The sequence below is a fragment of the Leiobunum rupestre genome, chromosome 6, assembly GCF_980474605.1.
Source record: "Leiobunum rupestre chromosome 6, qqLeiRupe1.1.hap1, whole genome shotgun sequence".
NCBI classification, from domain to species: domain Eukaryota; kingdom Metazoa; phylum Arthropoda; class Arachnida; order Opiliones; family Sclerosomatidae; genus Leiobunum; species Leiobunum rupestre.
In genome coordinates this window covers 55592829-55614263 of record NC_143389.1, presented here as the reverse complement: position 1 = coordinate 55614263, position 21435 = coordinate 55592829, and the positions used below count along the sequence as shown (strand labels likewise).

At 37.6% G+C, this 21435-nt stretch overlaps 2 protein-coding genes across 4 annotated transcripts; one reads left to right on the top strand and one right to left on the bottom strand.

Moving 5' to 3' along the window:
* Nucleotides 1-1086: 1086 nt before the first annotated feature.
* Dnali1 (Putative inner dynein arm light chain, axonemal Dnali1) lies at nucleotides 1087-14996 on the bottom strand. 2 transcript variants are annotated; one of them, XM_090177494.1, is made up of 7 exons: nucleotides 14860-14996; nucleotides 14701-14786; nucleotides 14457-14626; nucleotides 14216-14394; nucleotides 3044-3208; nucleotides 2485-2567; nucleotides 1087-1119 (listed from the first exon to the last, which is right to left on the bottom strand). In XM_090177494.1, the coding sequence occupies exons 1-6, from the start codon at nucleotides 14938-14940 to the stop codon at nucleotides 2529-2531; spliced, it is 720 nt and encodes a 239-aa protein (XP_090033620.1). In that variant the 5' UTR covers nucleotides 14941-14996; the 3' UTR covers nucleotides 1087-1119; nucleotides 2485-2528. The 2 variants fall into 2 exon arrangements, with proteins under 2 accessions (XP_090033620.1, XP_090033622.1); XM_090177496.1 differs by having other exon boundaries at nucleotides 14865-14908.
* Nucleotides 14997-15075: 79 nt separating this feature from the next.
* scat (VPS54 subunit of GARP complex scat) lies at nucleotides 15076-20332 on the top strand. Of its 2 annotated transcripts, XM_090177493.1 has the most exons (16): nucleotides 15076-15328; nucleotides 15414-15714; nucleotides 15883-16208; nucleotides 16268-16361; nucleotides 16427-16830; nucleotides 16892-17197; nucleotides 17264-17430; nucleotides 17497-17593; nucleotides 17666-17748; nucleotides 17817-18141; nucleotides 18210-18342; nucleotides 18409-18508; nucleotides 19260-19453; nucleotides 19513-19634; nucleotides 19703-19986; nucleotides 20049-20332. In XM_090177493.1, exons 2-16 carry the CDS (start codon nucleotides 15432-15434, stop codon nucleotides 20176-20178), a joined length of 3048 nt encoding a protein of 1015 aa, XP_090033619.1. In that variant the 5' UTR covers nucleotides 15076-15328; nucleotides 15414-15431; the 3' UTR covers nucleotides 20179-20332. The 2 variants fall into 2 exon arrangements, with proteins under 2 accessions (XP_090033619.1, XP_090033618.1); XM_090177492.1 differs by having other exon boundaries at nucleotides 15076-15714.
* The last annotated feature ends 1103 nt before the right edge of the window (nucleotides 20333-21435 follow it).

The window sequence follows — 21435 nt, the reverse complement described above, 5'->3', positions numbered from 1 at the left end:
GAGAGCTAGTAACGGAAGAAGAAAATCTCCCCCTAGCGAGGCGCTGTCAAAGGCTGCGTGTGACGCGTTAGCAAGCGGACGCAAAACGGCGACGAAGCCCATAATGCAGTCTGTCTTGTGTAAAACTTTTGCATGTGAAGAATACGAAGTGTCACACTTATGTAAAAATATTATACACTTATGGTGTCACCAAAAACCGTAAATCAAGGCAGTCCCATAGTCATTTTGCATTGTAGAGGTTGCAAATCTGGCTACAATATTGCTTTTATTGAATAACACATTCTTTAAACGCATTATATTTGCTATAAAATTTGTACAATTTCATTTCGATGCCTTAATTATATTACTGGTCGATCAAGAAATTTCACATTTCTGCCACCAGATTTATAAGAAACTAGGGCTGATTAGCGCTAGTTACGTTAAAACAAGTCGTAACGAGTGATAGTTTTCGATTGTTAAAAAAAAGAATTATTTGATTTGATTATTGAAAAGTTTAACGTTTTTAAAAATACTTTAAGTGGAGAAATGGAACTATACACATTTTGTAATACATTACAAAAAATATTATTAAAAAAAATCTCTTTTCTATTGCAATCTCTCTTGACACCTCCTTTTCAGAAGGAGGGAAAAGAGTAGCCCTAATACTACGGAACAAGGGAATAGTTTATGGGGCGGAGTAATTTTCATCTCCGGAACAGGCGAATAAAACGTTTTAGGGTAAAAAGAGTACACTTTTCGTCCGAGAACAGGCGAGACAGGAAAGCTCAGTTGCCCCCATATCAAACTCTATTATGGTGCCTATCTTGCGGATGGTGCTTAAACTACATCAAGGTTAATATCAAAAGAGTAGAGAGATGGTGGGAAGAGTGAGTTATTGAAAAGTGCCACCTGGTGGCAGGTGCAGGTACTTTTAAGTTTCCCTTCTATCATTCAAATTGTAGTGAGCGTTTAAGTGAAAGTAACGTAACATTTAGAAACCACCATCATATTTAACTTTATTAAATTCAAAACAACAGCGCAAAATGATGCTGAATAGGCATTTCCATAAAATAACGTGGCCCTCTTGTATCCGGTTTCCCCCCCCCCCCCCACTTCAAAAATGCTTCTCCAGCTCTCCCACTAAAAAGAAATAATGAATTTGTCCATAGGCTTGACTGCAATCTTGAACAAGTTAGCCAGTCGTAGCGAATTTTTAGGGGGGAAAACCCGCCAAATAGCAAATAAAGTTGGCCAAGGCTTTACACGCTGGTAATTTCATCATTCGCCGTTGAAAGAGGGTTTTACGATGGTTATTAGCATTACGAAATTGCGGGCTTTCGCATAATCATTCTCTTAACTGTATAATATCTGCTATAAGCGTACCCACCCTCTCAGAAATTTCCCACATCTACGGAAATTTGGAGCTCAAAAATTCGAAAAAGGAAAAAGGGAAATTAAACCGGAAATTCGAAAAAAGAAAAACGGAAATTACCGGAAATTTAAAAAAAGAAAAAGGGAAATTAAACCGAAAATTCGCGAAATTTAGGAAAATTCGAGGTAGGGATGATTTTAAAACAAAACTAGATCTGAAAAATTAATTAAATCCAGTGATGTGGGATTGAGGGACATTTCCCACATCTACTGAAATTTGGAGCTCGAAAATTCGAAAAAAAAAAGGGAAATTAAACCGAAAATTTGAAAAAAGAAAAAGGGAAACTAAACCGAAAATACGAAAAAAGAAAAAGGGAAACTAAACCGAAAATACGAAAAAAAAAGGGAAATTAAACCGAAAATTTGAAAAAAGAAAAAGGGAAACTAAACCGAAAATACGAAAAAAAAAAGGGAAATTAAACCGAAAATTAGAAAAAAGAAAAAGGGAAATTAAACCGAAATTTTGAAAAAGGAAAAAGGAAAATTAAACCGGAAATTCGAAAAAAGAAAAACGGAAATGAAACCGGAAATTTGAAAAAAGAACGGAAATTAAACCGAAAAAAGAACAAGGGAAATTAAACCGAAAAAAGAACAAGGGAAATTAAACCGAAAATTCGCGAAATTTAGGAACATTCGAGGTGGGGATGATTTTAAAACAAAACTAGATCTGAAAAAATTAATTAAATTTGGAAAAAAATACAATACAATTAGTAAAATTAGTAACTGAGAGTAATTTAGGCTTTGGTCGAAATCAGTTAAGTTGGCACCCCTGCAATTTTATTTGAGCCTTCGTTTAAAAACTAAACTGAAAAATCAAACAACATTAGAGATGAAATATTGGTATTCAGAATTTAGACGGCGTTTTATGTTGAATACCAGTGGCCTACATCGATTATTATTTTGAAAAACACTTTTCCAAGGGTTACTTAAATAATTTGTTTACGTAAATATCAATGTTTCTCGGGTTTTGTAAACCTAGGGAATTTTCGGTACAAAAAGGGAAATTTTAATGCCGTGAAAGGGAAATTTCATTTTAGCGATCTGGCATTCGCTGTACAGGTCTCTAGTACTCACATTTTTGCTGTAATGATGAAAGTTAATCGTGTATTCTATTCCTTTTATTTGTTCCGGGGAGCGATGATGGCTTCCAGTTGGGCCTGTAAAGGAAATTTTACTTAAAATTCTGAAAAAGAGAGAGTTGTAGAATGACTAATAGCGTTTTCCATTTGATTGCTCGAGATTCGCTCCGAATCTGTCTCTGGCGTCATAAATCTCACCCAGATCGACTACAGTAAAACCGGAAATGGAACATCCCATTAGGATATTCCCTAGCTTTGTGGTTATTTGTCTGCTAGTAATTGGAATTTTCGCGTCTTGGTCTCCCATTTTGCCAAAAAATCGAAAAGGAACACGCAAAAATTTGCTCCGATCTCGATTCGTTGATCTGTCGAAATTGGTAGATCCGTTTAGAGCAATCACGGAGCACCCGAGAGCAGTAAATGGAACACGCGAAAATTGATCGGAGCAGATCCGAGCACGCAAATGGAACATAAAATTTTGATCAGAACGATCTAGAGCGCTATAGAGCAGTCTAATGGAAAATGCTATAAAAGAAACAAATAGGCCTACGTACTTTAAAATTTTCGTTTGTTCTTTTTAGACCGCTGACAACCTCCTCGTGTTGTTTTTCTCGAAGTTGGAGTTGCTCCTCCATCCGTTGTTCAATTTGTTCGCATTTTGCTTTCCACTCACTAAGATCGTGTCTGAGAATTTCATTGTTTGTTACCATTTTCTCGACCTGACAATCATTAAATAACATTTTTTATTTACAAAACCATTCGGAACCTATATTGGTACTAAAGAATTATCAAATGGACTCAAAAATCAGATAACTATCGACATGAATGTATCTTTTTTATTAAACGAAAATAGTTAAGAATATTAATAATAAATTCATTTATTTACGATTATCAAGTAATTTTGTAAAAGTACAGGTATTTTTCTAAAAATCACTGGTCATTTTCTTCGCCGTTAATCGCGCCATAGACAAATAAAAGATTATCCAGGACAGCTATCCTTTTCAAAAAGCGTCTTCCCAACGTAACCCTCAACTACTAGCGCCACCTTTTGAAAAAATTGTGAAAGCTTAGAATTACGTCACTTTGGGTACAATTTACGTCACAGACTTATTAGATAATTTTTAAACCAACGAATACCGACCGGAAAAACCAGCCGGATATTGTACCCAATTCCGGTTCATCCCCTTCCCCACCCCCAAGTGGAGGGTTACATTGCGGAGACGACAATATTAGTCCTGGGGAATATTTTATTTGTTTATGTTCGCGCAATCATGGAAACGTTAGTGGATCGAGCCTTGGATTAATTAACGCATAGGGATATTCCGGTCTCGTTGAAATTCCCTTCGCTGGCGGAAAATCCGGTTCTAATGGCGCTCTATCGGGAAAAATATACGTGACAAAGTCTGCACATGCGTGATAAACGGGGCACAATTATTTCTACGTAAATTACGCCACCCGTTAATATATCTACTTTCAAATTGAACGCCAAAACTAGTTCGAAAAATAAACGCCAGGTGTCCCTACTTTCTGTATATATTTGTGTCTCGTTTTTCGCACTTGCGCAGATATAGCTTTGCGTTTTCTCGCCGCTAGAGCGCCATTACCCTAGGTTTCCAGGTTTTTGCTAAACCGGAATATTCCTATACGCAAAAGTGACATAATTACCAAAAGTGTGACAATCCCTGTACTTTCGTATGCTAAAGGTTTAATTAATGCTCGACTCGAGATCGACCACATAAAAGACTATTTACTGTCACCTTTATGGATCTTATTTTAGTCTATGGTATTATATCGTAGGTAGATGGCGATAGCATCTCCACAGAACGACGAAAAATCCAAAAATACACTAACTTTGACAACTGCTACTTAGTTCCTCCGTTCCTCACTACGAGGCGTTATTTGTTGGTTTTAACTTCCTTCCCTCCCCAAGGCATACTTTCCCTTCTCCCCTCCCAACTTGTATTTCGCTCGTAACATTCATTAAGAAATAGGTCCGATTGACACACTTTTGGTAATTATATCACTTTTGCTATACGTTAATTATTCCAAGATCGAGTCATGAAACAAACTAACGCTAGGGGCGGTTTACAGCCACATATTTTACCTTAGTTTCTCTGAAGATGAGCCCCACCAGCGTTTTTTACCAATGACCGAAATTTGGTGATACAAAAAGGAAACTGTTACCTAGGAGCAACAAACACAAGGAGAACGCAGCTAGCCTTTAAACACGCTAACGCAGTGTTGTGTACAAATGTCATTGGACGAACCTTTATGCTGACCTTTTTACGGAAAGGGGGAAGACAATTTCCGAATTTTCCCCTTCCGACGGCAGCAGGCGCTAAAGCGTCTAACCAATGAAAAATGTACACAAGAAAATGCACGATTTTTTACGGGTTGCGTTCTCCTTGTGTGGGGTGCTGTGTTTGTTGCTCCTAGGTTCCATGATCGAGGGAACTACACACCTGTATCCTGATTGGTTCAAGTGATTTCGTAAAACGCAGAAAAGCACAGCACATCGCCCATCTTAACCCCAGCTAGCCCTTTCGCTGCTATTCAAGGAGAAATGAGCTGGTCCACTATGGCCTTCCGAGAGTACCGTAATAAAATCCAGTTCTTAGGTCGACTGCGTCATTTAGACACCAAAAAGAGACTGGTCAGACCGTCAGACACGGGTATGATTTCATCCGTATGACAAGGAGGGTAGCCCGGCTTGATCGCACTTTTGGGACAAAAAGGGATGGTTCCAGCACCTACCGGGAATCAAGGTCCGTCGAGAAAAATACACTATTGACCGCGAATGGCTTCACTGTGTGAATTCGGTAGCCAGTTCGGCGCCTAAAGGCCCATTTTCATGCTCGCTGGTAGCGGATAAAAATTGTCAAAATTCGCATCCGCTACTCGCAAGCGTGAAAATAAAGCTAAAATATCTGTTTGAAACAGATCGACGCGGAAAGTGAAAAAGTGTGTAGCGGAAGCGGATTTTGTCAATTTTTACCCGCTACCAGCGAGCATGAAAATGGGGCTTAAGAGAGCCTGAGGGTATATAAGACGAAGCAGCAGCCTGGGTTAGAGCACTCCTACTATGGCAGCTATACACTCTTTTTCGCGCCTTTATTTTACCCCTCTTACTTACCTCCCGCTCGTCGGCCATTGCCTCTGCCCTCAGCGGATAGTCTAGCATCCACTCTTTGGGTATCCGTAATGGAGGATGGGGCTGAAAGGGGGGAAACCAAACATGGACGCGCCCAGTAAAATACCGCGAAAAAGAGTGTATAGTAGCGGAATATTATTTCAGGCTCGTACTGTTCCTTACTAACAGGGGTCAGACAGTCAGAGTTAGGTTATATAATTATTATTATTATTATTATATTTTACTGGAATGACCACTGAAGGAGCTGGGGAGAGAACATTCTGGCTAGAGGCTTGCGCTGCCGCTAAACGCCGCCGATAATTTTGAACGCGCCGATCGCGCCGCCGCCGATTGTTCGAAAATCGGCGCACGCCACCGCTGCCGCCGCCGATTCAAAGAACGGCGCGCCACCGTTTCCTTTTTTTCTTTATACACTTTTTTTTTGGTTTTCATTTACGCGAAAATAACGACATTTGAATACGACGTCGAACGTCAAATTTTGGTTTTAGGATTTCGGTCGACACAGAGTAATAGCATTTTCACTTAGCGTCAATAGATTCCAGCATTGCTATCTTGGCTATATAGAGAGTCCCTAATATAACCAAGGCTTATCCACATTTTAATTATCTTTAAATTTAAATGTTGCTTGGTTTATCGATATGTTTTCTAAAATTGCATTATAATAATCAGTGGCGGACTAGGTCTAATATTTTTTGGTTGCTAGGAGAGGAGACAAAGGGTCCCAGCTTTAACAACTATACGATACCATGTTTACGGAGGCCCACTTCATGGACTAATTAATGTACTTAGCACATTAAAACATTAAAACAAACGTTTTACAAATTGAGCCAGTCCCACGTATTTCCCAGCTGCTGAGCTACATTTGTATTTTCCCTTTCCTCACCCCTTTTCCTTCTTCCCTGGTTATCATTAGTTAGTTAGTTCCTCACTCCGCCGCCAGAGCGCACATTTAACAATCTCCCGAAGGCCCAGAGGTGGGCAAAAAATTGCGAGCGTTCGGAAAAATGAGCATATAGAGTTTTAAACAAGGCTTGCTCAAGTGAGCGAGTACTCAAGGCAAACGAGTTTATTTTCTCTATCTCTAATTGAGCAGCCTCTGGGCGAGCGCCGAATAGTTCGCTCCAGGCGTTGATGGCTGACGGCGCGCTGAGGGAGATTCCCCCCTCGACGGGTTAGTTCCCTCACTTTTAAGCGCTCACCGCGCGCTGAGCGAGATCTCCCGATCGTCGGGATAGCCCCCTCACTTTTAAGCGACGCGTTAGTACCCTCAGTAGAAAGCGCTGACGCAGCGTTGAGGGAAAATTACCGAGAGAAGGAATAGTTCGCTCAGATTTGAGCGCTAGCTACGTGCGGATTTTGATCACGGTGAGCGACGGTAAAGTTCGTTTACGCAAATCGCTCACAGCGCGGCGAGCAAAAATTTCAAAAATCAAACATTACACTTTTACTCGGCTATGGGTTTATTATTTACTTTTTTTATTAATAAAATGAAGTGTACTCTAAACGTCGGGAGTTAATGATATCTCCGATTGAATAAAATTCAAAGGTTCTTCCGAATTTATCCAACGATAAACTAGACTGCAAATATTCCGTTCAGTGTTAAAAGAGCTTTATTAAATATTAAAAGCCACAAATTATAACAATAGGCGCTAGTATACATTCTTTTGGTCTTGACAAACTTGGCAGGTAAAATGGGCTACGCGGTACGCGTTTCTTCATTTTTAGGGGATTGTGGCTACTTTAAAGGAAAATATTAGCGCGTTCTCAACTTAAATAATGATTGGTACCATAAAAACAAGAGGACATTTACTAACCCCTAATCTACCTCATTTGTAAATCTCTAGAATTTAATAGACAGTTTTATCAACTACCTACAGGGGCGGTGCCAGAAGATTCTTCGGTGTAGGCTAATAATGTTTATCATTTGTGGGCCCCCTGTTCCTCAATATTGGGCCCCTCTATATATTGACTTATAATTCAATTTTGCAAATTCAGGTAATTTATTTATTATTTGATATTAGTGCGGTTTTTAAAATTTTACAGTATTAACTATCATCAAATATTTTATTTGAATTTAAAAATCGACTTGATGTGGCCCCGTCAGATCGATTTGTGGGCCCCTATTTGAACAAAAACGTAGGCTATAGCTCGTGTTGCCTACCCCTAACGCCGCTCCTGACTACCTACACCGGGATTTTAATCACAGTGAACGACGACAGAGTTCATTTACGGTAAATCGCGAAGAGCAAACATTTCAAAAATTAAACTTCACATTTGACGGTATGAACAAGTTAATAATAAGATTATTTTAATGTATATGTAAAATATAATACAATATCTTTGCATATAACCATCTTCGATTTTGTCTATTGTTTATGACATCGACAAAAATAACCATATCATCAAATGATCAAGCTAATTGCGAAGATTCACTGTTTTTAAATAATAATTTTTTTCACACCGAATTTTAGTAATAATAAAAATGTTTGAATAATTCTAATGTCTAGTTTGTGCGGGTAACAAAAATCAACAATGAAGAAGCTGTCAACGATCACCGTCAAGCTCAGCATGTGGGGAGTGGGGACCCGCTGGCTGCCGGTGAGTACGAACAAGGAGGGAGGGGGGTGGCATTACCAAGGTAACCTATTTAAAGTTACTATAGAGTAGTATCGCTCTGTAGCTTTGGGCTATGGCCGCCATTTTGAGGGCAGTTTTTTATCTATAGGAAAAAGCATGGGTGACGTCGACATACGTCACGCCGATATTACTCTATAGACAGTAGGCTATAATCACTATGCTGTAAACATCTGTGTCGCGCGAAAGCGATCCAAATGTGACGACTGACGATTACGATAAAAATTACATCATTCTTCCGAACTTCAAAAGGGCGTTATTTTATTTCGGGGGGGGGGGGATATCTATTTGAGCTTGTAATAACTTACACACAAATATTTTCTTTACATTTTTCTGTTTTTATTGCTTACGATGTTACACTTTATATACAATATCGGAAATATTTCAATAATTATTTAAATCTTCGCTCTTGCTTGATACCTACAAAAAAAAAAGTGTGGAGCGTGTCATTTTCGCCTAATTCCGTTTGCACATGTTTCTTAACAATGAAACGAAACCAAAATTAGTTACCGACATACGTCAAACGAGGAGGCAATGAACACCGCTAATGCCCCACAATGGAACATTTTGAAAAAAAAGGATCCACCGTTGAACTTCGTATGTCATTAGAAAGTGTTCATCTTGTAAAATACGGAACAATTAAAACAGCGAATATATTTTAGTTTCAATAGTTCAGCATTTTAGAATCACACAGTCTAATGGCCTTTAGACCAAACGAAAGTGGTCCTGAAAAGGACCGTTTAGGTTTTAGCCAATTAATTGGTTTCTTCTGGTTTTTGAATTTTGGAGACCAGCTACAACCACTTTGGGGGCTTTGTTGGCATTGTCCAACTGCGCCTTATGCAACTGGAGTTCAAATTCCATTGCCCCGTTCTTTAACTTGGCATTCATCAGCTCGTCTGGTCTTTGGTCGAGTTCTTGTTCGTTACAGAAAATATCCAAATATTTTTCTGTAAGTCGTCCTAAGAAATAAAAAAGCAAAAATTATCAATAATTAGTAACAATAATAATAACTATAGGTAAAACTAATTTGCTGTATTTACGTTTTAGCGATCGGTTTTCAACTTGAAGCTTGTTCATCTCTAGCTCTCTCTCTTCCCTCTCGGATTCTTAGGTTTTGAAAAGAGGGGAGGGGGGGGGGCGGAACCTCAACCCCTTTCCAAACTATCGCAATCGTTTCAATTTTGGGACCCGCAGGTGGAGTCCAGACACGAAGGCGTCTCTTTCGGCATCTTAACGAAAAGGGAAAGGTTGACCACTCATAGGAAACGTCTCTTCGTCGCAGCGGGACATAACTAGCCAAATATTTCCCCGAAATAGGCATTCGCTCGCTAATTTAGGCTTGGCTTATAATATACATATATAAATATACTTTTCGCTAAACTGAACTCCCCTAAAAATTAGTCGTATAGCTTCATAGACTAGATCAAAACTAGCCCTTCTGAAATGGAAATAAGTATTCTATAATAAAAATACCATATAGGAAAACGGAGAAAACCATGTATATTCGGGCCGCGTCTACGGAACGTTAGCTCCAAAGTATATTTTTCTGGACTACGGATAGACTAACATGAAAACGTTAATCAATAAAAATAAAAATACTACGTAATATCATAAATCCATAATTTCATGGAAATAATTTACTAAAAGCTATTTACAGAGTGACGTCATCACGGTAAAAAATCGCCCCTAGCGAGATGCTGATAAAGGCCACGTCATACACGAGAAGCCCTCTATATAGAGTGTCTCTTGTGGCTAGTTATCAGTAAACGTTTTGCATATAAAGAATAAGACGTGTCATACTTATGTAACAATATTATTAACTAATGGTATTATTAGCTATTTTTACTACATTTATTTACAATATTTATTTAATCTGTGTTACTATTTACTAAGTTGCTACTAATCGGGTTGATTAGATATTCTTGAACCTTGGAATCTATAGCCGACATATTCAGACATTAGAATAATATTAGTTAATTCAAAAGCATTGAATTGGCGGCTTGGCCCGATTCATAAAATCTTATTTGGCTCTGCAAACCTTTTTTCCCATTTGGGCTTTTTTTTCCAACACTGCCCATTCCAGACAGCAAGGGCGCCACTTACTCGTTACTGCACCTGACAAAAATATTAAAATAGGGGGACAGTCAATGGAGGTTTCTTTCTATTTAACATCGAACCCATTTTCTTCATTCTCGCAGTTTTCAATTTCAACAATAGCGTGTACTTCTTAACGTCATATGACGGGGGGTCAACGCCAGAATTCCAAACTGACGCCAATGAGTCGCCCCTCCATTGGGTCTTCTAGCCGTTTAAGAGGGCAATTTCGAAGTTTCCTATACTTATACCTCGCTTCGTAATCCTTTCTACAATATTAGTATAAATAGTAGGTTCCTTTCTCATTTCGTTACAGTTTCTTGTCGACTTTTCTTAAGTCCGCGTCTTTCGATTCGTATTTCGGTCCTTCCTTAGTTTAATTTTTTCGTGTTTTTTGCTTTAGCTGTTCATAATATTTCTCGCCTTCGAAGTTTAATTTTTTCAAGTCCATATTTTTGGAGTTATAGTATTTCGACTGTGGCTTGAGTTTTTTTATTCAGTTTCAGGCTTTAAATTCGCTTCGTCTCACGAAAAACCAGAAGAAGCCAATTAATTGGCTAAAACCTAAACGGTCCTTTTCAGGACCACTTTCGTTTGTCTAAAGGCCATTAGACTGTGTGATTCTAAAATGCTGAACTATTGAAACTAAAATATATTCGCTGTTTTATTTGTTCCGTATTTTACAAGATGAACACTTTCTAATGACATACGAAGTTCAACGGTGGATCCTTTTTTTCAAAATGTTCCATTGTGGGGCATTAGCGGTGTTCATTGCCTCCTCGTTTGACGTATGTCGGTAACTAATTTTGGTTTCGTTTCATTGTTAAGAAACATGTGCAAACGGAATTAGGCGAAAATGACACGCTCCACACAATTTTTTTGTAGGTATCAAGCAAGAGCGAAGATTTAAATAATTATTGAAATATTTCCGATATTGTATATAAAGTGTAACATCGTAAGCAATAAAAACAGAAAAATGTAAAGAAAATATTTGTGTGTAAGTTATTACAAGCTCAAATAGATATCCCCCCCCCCCCGAAATAAAATAACGCCCTTTTGAAGTTCGGAAGAATGATGTAATTTTTATCGTAATCGTCAGTCGTCACATTTGGATCGCTTTCGCGCGACACAGATGTTTACAGCATAGTGATTATAGCCTACTGTCTATAGAGTAATATCGGCGTGACGTATGTCGACGTCACCCATGCTTTTTCCTATAGATAAAAAACTGCCCTCAAAATGGCGGCCATAGCCCAAAGCTACAGAGCGATACTACTCTATAGTAACTTTAAATAGGTTACCTTGGTAATGCCACCCCCCTCCCTCCTTGTTCGTACTCACCGGCAGCCAGCGGGTCCCCACTCCCCACATGCTGAGCTTGACGGTGATCGTTGACAGCTTCTTCATTGTTGATTTTTGTTACCCGCACAAACTAGACATTAGAATTATTCAAACATTTTTATTATTACTAAAATTCGGTGTGAAAAAAATTATTATTTAAAAACAGTGAATCTTCGCAATTAGCTTGATCATTTGATGATATGGTTATTTTTGTCGATGTCATAAACAATAGACAAAATCGAAGATGGTTATATGCAAAGATATTGTATTATATTTTACATATACATTAAAATAATCTTATTATTAACTTGTTCATACCGTCAAATGTGAAGTTTAATTTTTGAAATGTTTGCTCTTCGCGATTTACCGTAAATGAACTCTGTCGTCGTTCACTGTGATTAAAATCCCGGTGTAGGTAGTCAGGAGCGGCGTTAGGGGTAGGCAACACGAGCTATAGCCTACGTTTTTGTTCAAATAGGGGCCCACAAATCGATCTGACGGGGCCACATCAAGTCGATTTTTAAATTCAAATAAAATATTTGATGATAGTTAATACTGTAAAATTTTAAAAACCGCACTAATATCAAATAATAAATAAATTACCTGAATTTGCAAAATTGAATTTTAAGTCAATATATAGAGGGGCCCAATATTGAGGAACAGGGGGCCCACAAATGATAAACATTATTAGCCTACACCGAAGAATCTTCTGGCACCGCCCCTGTAGGTAGTTGATAAAACTGTCTATTAAATTCTAGAGATTTACAAATGAGATAGATTAGGGGTTAGTAAATGTCCTCTTGTTTTTATGGTACCAATCATTATTTAAGTTGAGAACGCGCTAATATTTTCCTTTAAAGTAGCCACAATCCCCTAAAAATGAAGAAACGCGTACCGCGTAGCCCATTTTACCTGCCAAGTTTGTCAAGACCAAAAGAATGTATACTAGCGCCTATTGTTATAATTTGTGGCTTTTAATATTTAATAAAGCTCTTTTAACACTGAACGGAATATTTGCAGTCTAGTTTATCGTTGGATAAATTCGGAAGAACCTTTGAATTTTATTCAATCGGAGATATCATTAACGTTTAGAGTACACTTCATTTTATTAATAAAAAAAGTAAATAATAAACCCATAGCCGAGTAAAAGTGTAATGTTTGATTTTTGAAATTTTTGCTCGCCGCGCTGTGAGCGATTTGCGTAAACGAACTTTACCGTCGCTCACCGTGATCAAAATCCGCACGTAGCTAGCGCTCAAATCTGAGCGAACTATTCCTTCTCTCGGTAATTTTCCCTCAACGCTGCGTCAGCGCTTTCTACTGAGGGTACTAACGCGTCGCTTAAAAGTGAGGGGGCTATTCCGACGATCGGGAGATCTCGCTCAGCGCGCGGTGAGCGCTTAAAAGTGAGGGAACTAACCCGTCGATGGGGGAATCTCCCTCAGCGCGCCGTCAGCCATCAACGCCCGAGCGAACTATTCGGCGCTCGCCCAGAGGCTGCTCAATTTAGCCCTCTCGCTGAACAAGAGCAGCTGGAATTCGAATTTGAAGCGCTCGCTCATTACTGCAGGATTTTCAAAAACGAGTGCTCACTAATTTTGCCCACCTCTGCCCGAAGCAAATATTCGGGAACGGGGCGTCCCTATGCGAAGTACATTAATTAGTCCATGGAAGGACTAGTACGAGTTGGTATTTGCCCTTGCCCTTCTGGTCGCGTTTTTTTTAAACTGTCGCTACAAGAAATAGCTCTAAAATTTATCCAAACGCCGGCGTACGCCGCCGCCGCCGGTCATTTTGGCGCAGGTCTCTAATTCTGGCCTGGAGAGTCATAAACAGGGGCAAGTGGACAACCCACTTACAGGATTGCAAAATTGCTATAAAATTGTCCAAACACAACATTATTGTTATCGTGTTTCCTACTGACTGTCGGATTCAAGCTGCCGCGGCTACTCCGTAAACTGATCTTAGAAATCGCAATAAATCTATATTGTATGTTAAATTCGGACTATCGCGATTAAACATAAAAGGTTCGGAATTTGTGCCGCCAACTAAATTTTTAGATGCAAATAATTTATAACTAATTATTGTAACTTGTACTATTTTTAATAAAATGATTGGTCTGATTTCAAAAATTAGTTTAAGTGAGTTCCTACTATTTGTTTATTAATGTTTTATTTTGGGAAATAAATTTGGCTACTTAAGAAAGACTAAATTTAATTTGGGCGACAAATTGGGCTACTTTGAAATAAAGTTTGGTTGACTTTCTCAAAAACCACCTGGCAACACTGTTTTCATGCTATCGAGCTGACTAATCAGTAATCACCGATTTTCCAGCCGATCGTAAAACAGAGAAACTGGCGCCATCGCGCATCTATCGAAAGTACTAATGTACCGCGCTACTTTTAAAACGGGAAATGTATGAATGTTCATGTTAAACTACAAAATGCGTCATTTTTCGAATTCAGTTTTATCTGAAATAAATAGGCGATTGCGATTAAATTACCTGTGCTTCAGTATCAACTTTACTGTGTTCGGCCTGCAATGCTTTCCTTATTCCAAACGCTATACTGCTTTCGTAAAGAGTTTGATAAGCAGCCAATGTCATTCTTAGTTCATCCCTAACACGCAAAAGCAGTAAACCTCTTTCTGAGCAACTTATTGCCACTTGTCTAATTACCTCATCTGTATAAAAGTAAAAAAAAAATAAAAAATATACCAAAAATTCCACTTTTGGACTACTTTACCGAAGCACTGATCGTAAAGTTCCCTTCTTATGGGACAAATACCAGTTTCTCTGGCTTGTCTTTGTTGCAATTTGGTATCTAATTGCTCCTGCAAGTTTAAAACGTCTATTCTTGTAGCTGGTGTGCTAGAAACGTGTTGCACCCATTTTTCACCATCTTCTTCCCACTCTCTACACAAAACGAAAAATATATATATACAAAATTATTCCAACAGTTCAACAATGTTCTGGAAATCAGTTTCTACCTTGGCGGCAGGATAGAATCCAAGATTTCTTCATAGGATTCTACCGGTTTATTTTGTATCTGACCAGCGGAACCATTCAAACGAACCTAAAAAATGGCGCCAAAACGCAAAATTGGAATATTTGACCTATTTAGTTTTTGGGTAGATACAAAATCTCACCTTACTGTCATTATCTTCAACTTTTTCAACTACTAAAACGGGATTATCGTATTTTACAAGCGAACTATTTGGCGGAATCATAATTGGTTTTAAATGAATGAAATCTATGAAAATACAATACAATACTAGTGAGCGCGGCGTAAACAAAAAATCAGTTGTTATGACAACGTTCATCATTGGTTCTTTAGTCCCGGATGTTACGTATAATTTAAAGCAATTTGCCGGAAATTGATTCTCGCGAAAAGATGGAAGGTGAGAGGTGTCATTTGTGGAATATGTGTAGGATTTTTCATTTTTATTGTAGGTTAATTTGATGTTAAATTTAATTTAAATTATATCGTGCGCTTTAAATAAGTTAAATTTACGGGAGGACTTTTAAAATTGTAACTTTCTTTTGAATTTATTATTCTGGCTCGGGTCACCCAGGCTCTCGCCAAACCGTCAGCAAGATTACTCACTGCAACTCCATGTCTGTATAATTCCGACCCTTATTAAAAAACTTTTGATAGTTCAATGGTTTTCCTAGTTGCTAATCCTTCATCAAACCCTGTTAGAGTTTCCTCAAGCACATTATGTTACCCTGTCAAAATATCAAAGAAAGGGTGATTAGAAACGAATCAAACAGATGGATATGCAAACACTGCCCTAGTAATTTTAAATTCAGTGATGCTTATGAATTTTCCCACCACTTGCGTGAAACCCATTCGGTTAAAGAAGGTGGATCTTACATATGTCGTTATGGAAATAACAGTGTGTGTGCTTCGCTTCCTTTAGAAGGTGTTAGTGATCGTGATTACAAGGATCACATAATGAAGAAGCATATTATGGTATCATCATCATCTAGCACTGATTCCGGTAAGCTGAGTAAAATACCCAGAAATTAAAGAATATTTTTGACTTGCCCCAACAGTTTAAACCACAATATTGAGCTACACTAATGTTTGAAGCTCTTACGGTTGAAGTTTTTCCCTATTATTAACTCTTCATAGTATGTTTTGCATCTAATAATTTATTTTCTATCAGTGAAATCACTCGGAATTACGGACTATCCATCTCGGCCTGATAGTCCGTCACTTTCAGCTGCTTCCAGAATTTCTTCCCCGAGAACTACTATTGGTCTCAGCACTGCTCATTCTTCATCAGATACAGATACCACTTGGACTGTTTTTGATAGCACCCAAAATTTAGCCGCTGTTTTAAATGATCCCAGATTAATGAAACGAGAGACTGATTTTTTTACCAAAACTTGGGGCGTTACATTTGTAGAAAATGCTTCAATACTACCACCACCTCATTTACCCGTAATTTCTAGCCAACTTTTTAAAAGCTATCTTAAGAAAACATCGAAAGTAAGCAAATGGTGTTTCCAAAGATATTATTCAATTGGTTAAAATTCCCTTTTCTTTAGAGGACCAAACAGCTTAAAAGTTTAGCGGCACATTCTCAACAAGCTTCTGGTGCTAGTGGAGAAAACTCAAGTAGATCATTGGCTGCAATTTTAGGTAATGAAACATTAATGAAAGGATTACTTTATGTTAAATTTAAACTTTTTGTACTTTTTTCATAGAAAGAAATCGTTCCTGCATCGAAGTGGTTCCTAAAGTTTTTCTAACTACTCCATTTGAGCTTGAAAATCAAGAAACATTTAACCAAGTTCTGCCCTGGAGTCAAATTAGCTCCGATTCAGATTCAGCTTCTAAATCATCCGTCAAGTTACTGCAAGAAAAACTAAGTCATTATTTAGATGTTGTGGAAGTGCAAATTGCTCGTCAAATTTCCCTCAAATCCGAAGCTTTTTTTCAAGCCATGACTTCTCACGACGCTCTCATGGAACAGCTAACCAAAAATATTCAAGCTGTCAAATATCTTAGAAAGCAAATTAGTTGCATAGATGATGTTCTAGTCAAAAAGGCATTCCAATGTCTAAAGATGAGGCAAACAAGAAATAACTGCCATTTAATTTATAATAAGGTATAACCAGCTTTAGGTCAATCTTAAAATTGAAATATTAATTATAATTAACGCCTTGCAGTTGAAATTAATGTCAACGGTTCATCAAACACAACCAACGGTACAATTGTTACTGGCCACCTCGGAGTTTGCTGGTGCTTTGGACTTGATCGCTACAACCAAAGATATAGCTGAACAGGAATTAGTGGGAATCCATTGCTTTCGTCATTTGAACTCGCAACTGGCTGAAATTGAGATTGTTATTGACAAAATGATGCAAGCCGACTTTGTTCGTCACATATCTACTCGGCTTAACCGGCCGTTCCCGCCTACTGATGCTTCAAATGGGTATCAAACTGAGGAGGAAGAGTTCAGAATTCAGGAAGAGGTATGTAGCCCCTAATTAATGATATTTAGCACTTGTTAAAATACCATGCTTTGATTTTCTTCTTAGGAACGCTTGATCTCCATTGTTTTCGGAATGTTGCGATTGAATAAATTTGAATTTGTTGATGTTTTTCAAGAAGAATCGAAAACTGCTGTTAAAGCTATAGTTAAACAAACTGAGATTGAAACTATATGCAAATCAGATCACGATGATGTTGAAAAGGACGATGCGGGGTTGGTTTTTCACTATCTCGCGTAGTTGTGAAAAGAATCTGTAAAATTTAATGTTTTTATTTTCAGATTAATGAGCCAAATATCAAAATTAGAGTTCAATTTGTGGCTAGAATTGCTAAACAAGGTTTTCTCCAACTTGCTTCTTTTACTTCGGAGAGTCCAGGTTTATATATTTTTGATAATTGTCTTAAGTTCTTCAGAATGTTATAATGCGCTGTCTTTTTTTTATACTCAGTCTCTACAGGTTGTGATGGTTGATATAGTTGACGTGGCAGCTGGAACACCATTATCGACTGTCGAAGAATATAGTAGACCCAAGTGAGCCACGAAATAAGTCAAATCAATTACCAAAATTAGAATAATAGTTATTTGTAACATTCTTACAGTCCAAGTGAAGAGGGAGCTAGTGCAAATGCAGATGGAGAAAGAACTCCCTCATCCTCAATTTTATCACATTCTGAACATATGAGATTAACGAAATCTCTGAAAGATGCGATGGTCGCTGTTTGTGATCAAGCCAGTGAAAGATGTGTCCGGATTTTGTCACAAAGGTCAACTAGTCCTTCAAATTCGGGTGAAAAAAACGAAGTGGAGAAAATGAGAGTAGCGGATTTCGTCAACCTAGCGAAGTGTATTGAGACTTTCATCCAAAAGAGTGGAGAATTTTCTGGAAAACCAACTACCCAATTGAAACTAGCCCTTCAAAGCATGGTTAAGTTCATTAAGGGTAATTCTACAACATTTATAAGCAGATTTTCTAATATTCACTGCATTTTCAGTCAACAAAATTCACTCTTCGATTTCACAAAGAAAAGAGTAACAAACTTAGTAACATTTTGAACAGTGAACAGTGGAAACAAGCCGACGTTCCCGTTGGAATCCAAAAACTTGTTTACACCCTGGAAAACATAGGTAAAATAAATAGTAAAGTAACAGGTTTTCTGTGGCATTAACATCAAATTTACCACCATAATTAAGGCTTACCTGTACCAGTTGAATCCGATAAACAATTGGAGTTGGGTAAAGAAGGAACGCAGAGTTACTTATTAGCTGGGGACCAAAAATTCGCCGTTGTTGGGTATGTTTGGAGGAAATACCTTAAATAGTTTGGCAAAATATCAACGCATGTCAGATTTTTTTTATTTAAATTTTTTTTGGATACTAGACGATACTGAAAATTCGCTGAGATCTTAATTTTGTAAAATTAAAATTTTTAGCGTTATCTTTTGCCAAAATTAAGCCCTCTTCATTGTTGTAGGTGAAGTAGGTTACGCGATGGGCTTTTATGATTTTAATTAGAGGTGTGCGAGTCCTCTTTTTATGGTTTCGAGTCAAGTCTCGAATCCTGGAGAATTGTACTCACGAGTCTCCAGTCTAATCCCCGAGTACTCGAGTCCTAAAGATTTATTTCAAGTCTGTCTCGAGTCCTTAAGATTTAGTTCGCGTCAGTTCGAGTCTTAATTTTCTGGTTGAGCCCAGTTCGAGTTTGAATTCATTAGGAGGCAATATTTCTTCTTGAAACATCATTTCAAACTAAAGCCACGTCATCAGCTTAAAGGAAAGTCCTCTCTTCACGGCAGAGTGCAGAAACCAAAACCAAAATTGAAAAGATGCTGGCTTGGTGAGTCACGCGATATCCGTTAAACCAAAGGGCAAACGAACCATAAAAAAAGAAACAACTATCATAACAGAATTTCACTTTTGACACAGAAATGTTCAGTATCATCTAAAATATCCAAAGGAAATAAAATAAAAAATATCAGACATGCGGTGGTGTGTTGATATAAACCCAAAAGTTATAGTAAACTAATAACAATGTCATTTCAAAGGACTGTTTTGCTTCTATTATCGATTATCTCTGAATATTGTGACTGCGCTTTGGATGTTCCTATAGTTGGGCAAGATATGGCTAGAAACCTTGTTGAACTTTTGAAATTTTATAATTCAAGAACGTGCCAATTAATTTTGGGTGCGGGAGCTTTGCAATTAGTCGGTTTAAAGACCATAACTACCAAAAATCTGGGTAAACTCATTAACTCAAGTTAAATGACTTAAAAACAGTTAACGATCCATTTACCTCAGCTTTAGCTTCTCGAAGTTTGCAACTGATGGTTCATTTCATTCCAATCATTAAAACTCATTTTGAAGTTTTAATTAGTGATAAAGAAAAGCCTGTTACCAAACATTTTGATCACGTGCTTAGAGTAAGTTTCACAATTTTGCTGCTTTTTTTTGTAAAGATGTAAAATGATTAAATATTTGCGCGTGACAGGATTATAATCATCACATCAACGAAATATCAAACAAATTCGTTGGTATCATGGATGACAAAATCGAGTCGTTGCTCTCCAAGTGGGAAGTTAGAGCCCCTGTGCCGTCTCCAGCCTTTCGCTCCATCTCCAAACACCTTTCGAAATTACACGAAGCGGTTGCTGACCTTTTACCGGAGCCTCAATTGCGTGAAATCTTCCGTAGAATTCATTTGTCCTTCAAAGAGAAACTGAAAACTCATTTAGTAAGGCTTAAAGTTAACAGCGACGGTGGACCCCAACATGGGTACGAGCTAAAATCAAATACTTTAATTACCTACTTTATAATTTCCCCCCCGTCTTTTGCAGACTCGTAACCCAAGAATTAACTTTCTACACGGAAAATTTGAAAATATTGAATATTTTTCCAGAAGGTAGCAATCAAATCGAAGATCTCTTTTTTACCAACCCCAACAATGCTAATAACAACGTCAGGTGACGAATTTACGCGTAATTGTTCAAATTTACTTAATATATACAAATGGAAAACGAAAATTTAATGAAAGTTTTATAATTGTCTATTTTGTGTAAATATTGTCTTTTATGATTTGTACATAAATTGTATTCATAATGGTATTTATATTTAGCTAAATAAATTTAAATACCCAGTCTAAAATTTTATTTTTTAATAAGGCACACTTCGAAGTTTTTATTTTTACTGTTGGCTGTACAGTCCTTACGGGTCCAAACCAAGAAGAGGTCATTGTCAGTTACTGATATCCTGATTTTACTTATCAAATCAGTCTCTGTCTAAATTACGCATTATTTACCTATTGAAAAAACAAATACCTATTTTAGTCAAATGGGAATTTCAATCAGCGTGATTTGCCTCTTTGATTTTCAGAAATAAATGATTAATAAGTTGAAGGTCAGTATCAACATAGACAAATTAAAGATATGAATATGTGTTTATGGAACAGCAACGATAAGTGTAACACTTCCTATTCTTCACATGCAAATGTTTTACTGACCACTATTCACGAGACAGACTGCATTACGGGCTAACGCGTCACATTTAGCCTTTGACAGCGCCTCGCTAGGGGGAGATTTTTTTCTGGTGATGACGTCACTTCGTTACTAGCTCTCAGTAAAATGTTCTCCAAAGTCACAAACTTATGGAAAATATTATAGACTTATGGTTTCACGTATGGTGTCCGCCGCCGCCTGTTTTCGCTAGATTTCTCGCTGCACGTTAAAGGTACAAAGACACGTGATACGTCAATCAATTGTAAATATCATGCCCTCAACGGCATTGTTAACATTTGTAAGATCGAGGCCCGGGGAGTGGGGCATTTGCCCATTTTAATGATTTTGGGTGTTTTTCAATTTAAATTTACATAGTTTTTTAAATTAACACCGACTTGGTTGAATATTATATTTTGAGTTAGTACTATCAAAAGTGGATATATATATATCCACTTTTGGTACTATAAACCTCGAAATTGGTATTGGTTATATTATTCAAGCCCAGTTCACACTACACAATTAATTGGGCCACTTAATGGTATCCAATTAATTGTAAGCAAGAAAATTGCATAGTGTGAACAGAAATATTGTAACAATGGTACCAACTATTTCTGTTCACACTTTGCAATTTTCTTGATTACAATTAGTTGGATACATTTAAGTGGCTAAATTAATTGTATAGTGTGAACTGGGCTTTAGTCTTTTATCCTTATTCCTTTTCAGATGAAGT

Bases quoted from the DNA above. Each gene is read 5' to 3' on its own strand.
- scat (XM_090177493.1), top strand. From the start codon at position 15,432: ATGTTACCCTGTCAAAATATCAAAGAAAGGGTGATTAGAAACGAATCA. The intron at 17,198-17,263 runs GTATGTAGCCCC...TTTTCTTCTTAG, and splicing joins AGTTCAGAATTCAGGAAGAG to GAACGCTTGATCTCCATTGT. The intron at 17,431-17,496 runs GTTGGTTTTTCA...TTTTATTTTCAG, and splicing joins GTTGAAAAGGACGATGCGGG to ATTAATGAGCCAAATATCAA.
- Dnali1 (XM_090177494.1), bottom strand. From the start codon at position 14,940: ATGATTCCGCCAAATAGTTCGCTTGTAAAATACGATAATCCCGTTTTA. The intron at 14,627-14,700 runs GTAGAAACTGAT...CGTTTTGTGTAG, and splicing joins GATTCTATCCTGCCGCCAAG to AGAGTGGGAAGAAGATGGTG. The intron at 2,568-3,043 runs GTACGTAGGCCT...TTTCCTTTACAG, and splicing joins GAACAAACGAAAATTTTAAA to GCCCAACTGGAAGCCATCAT.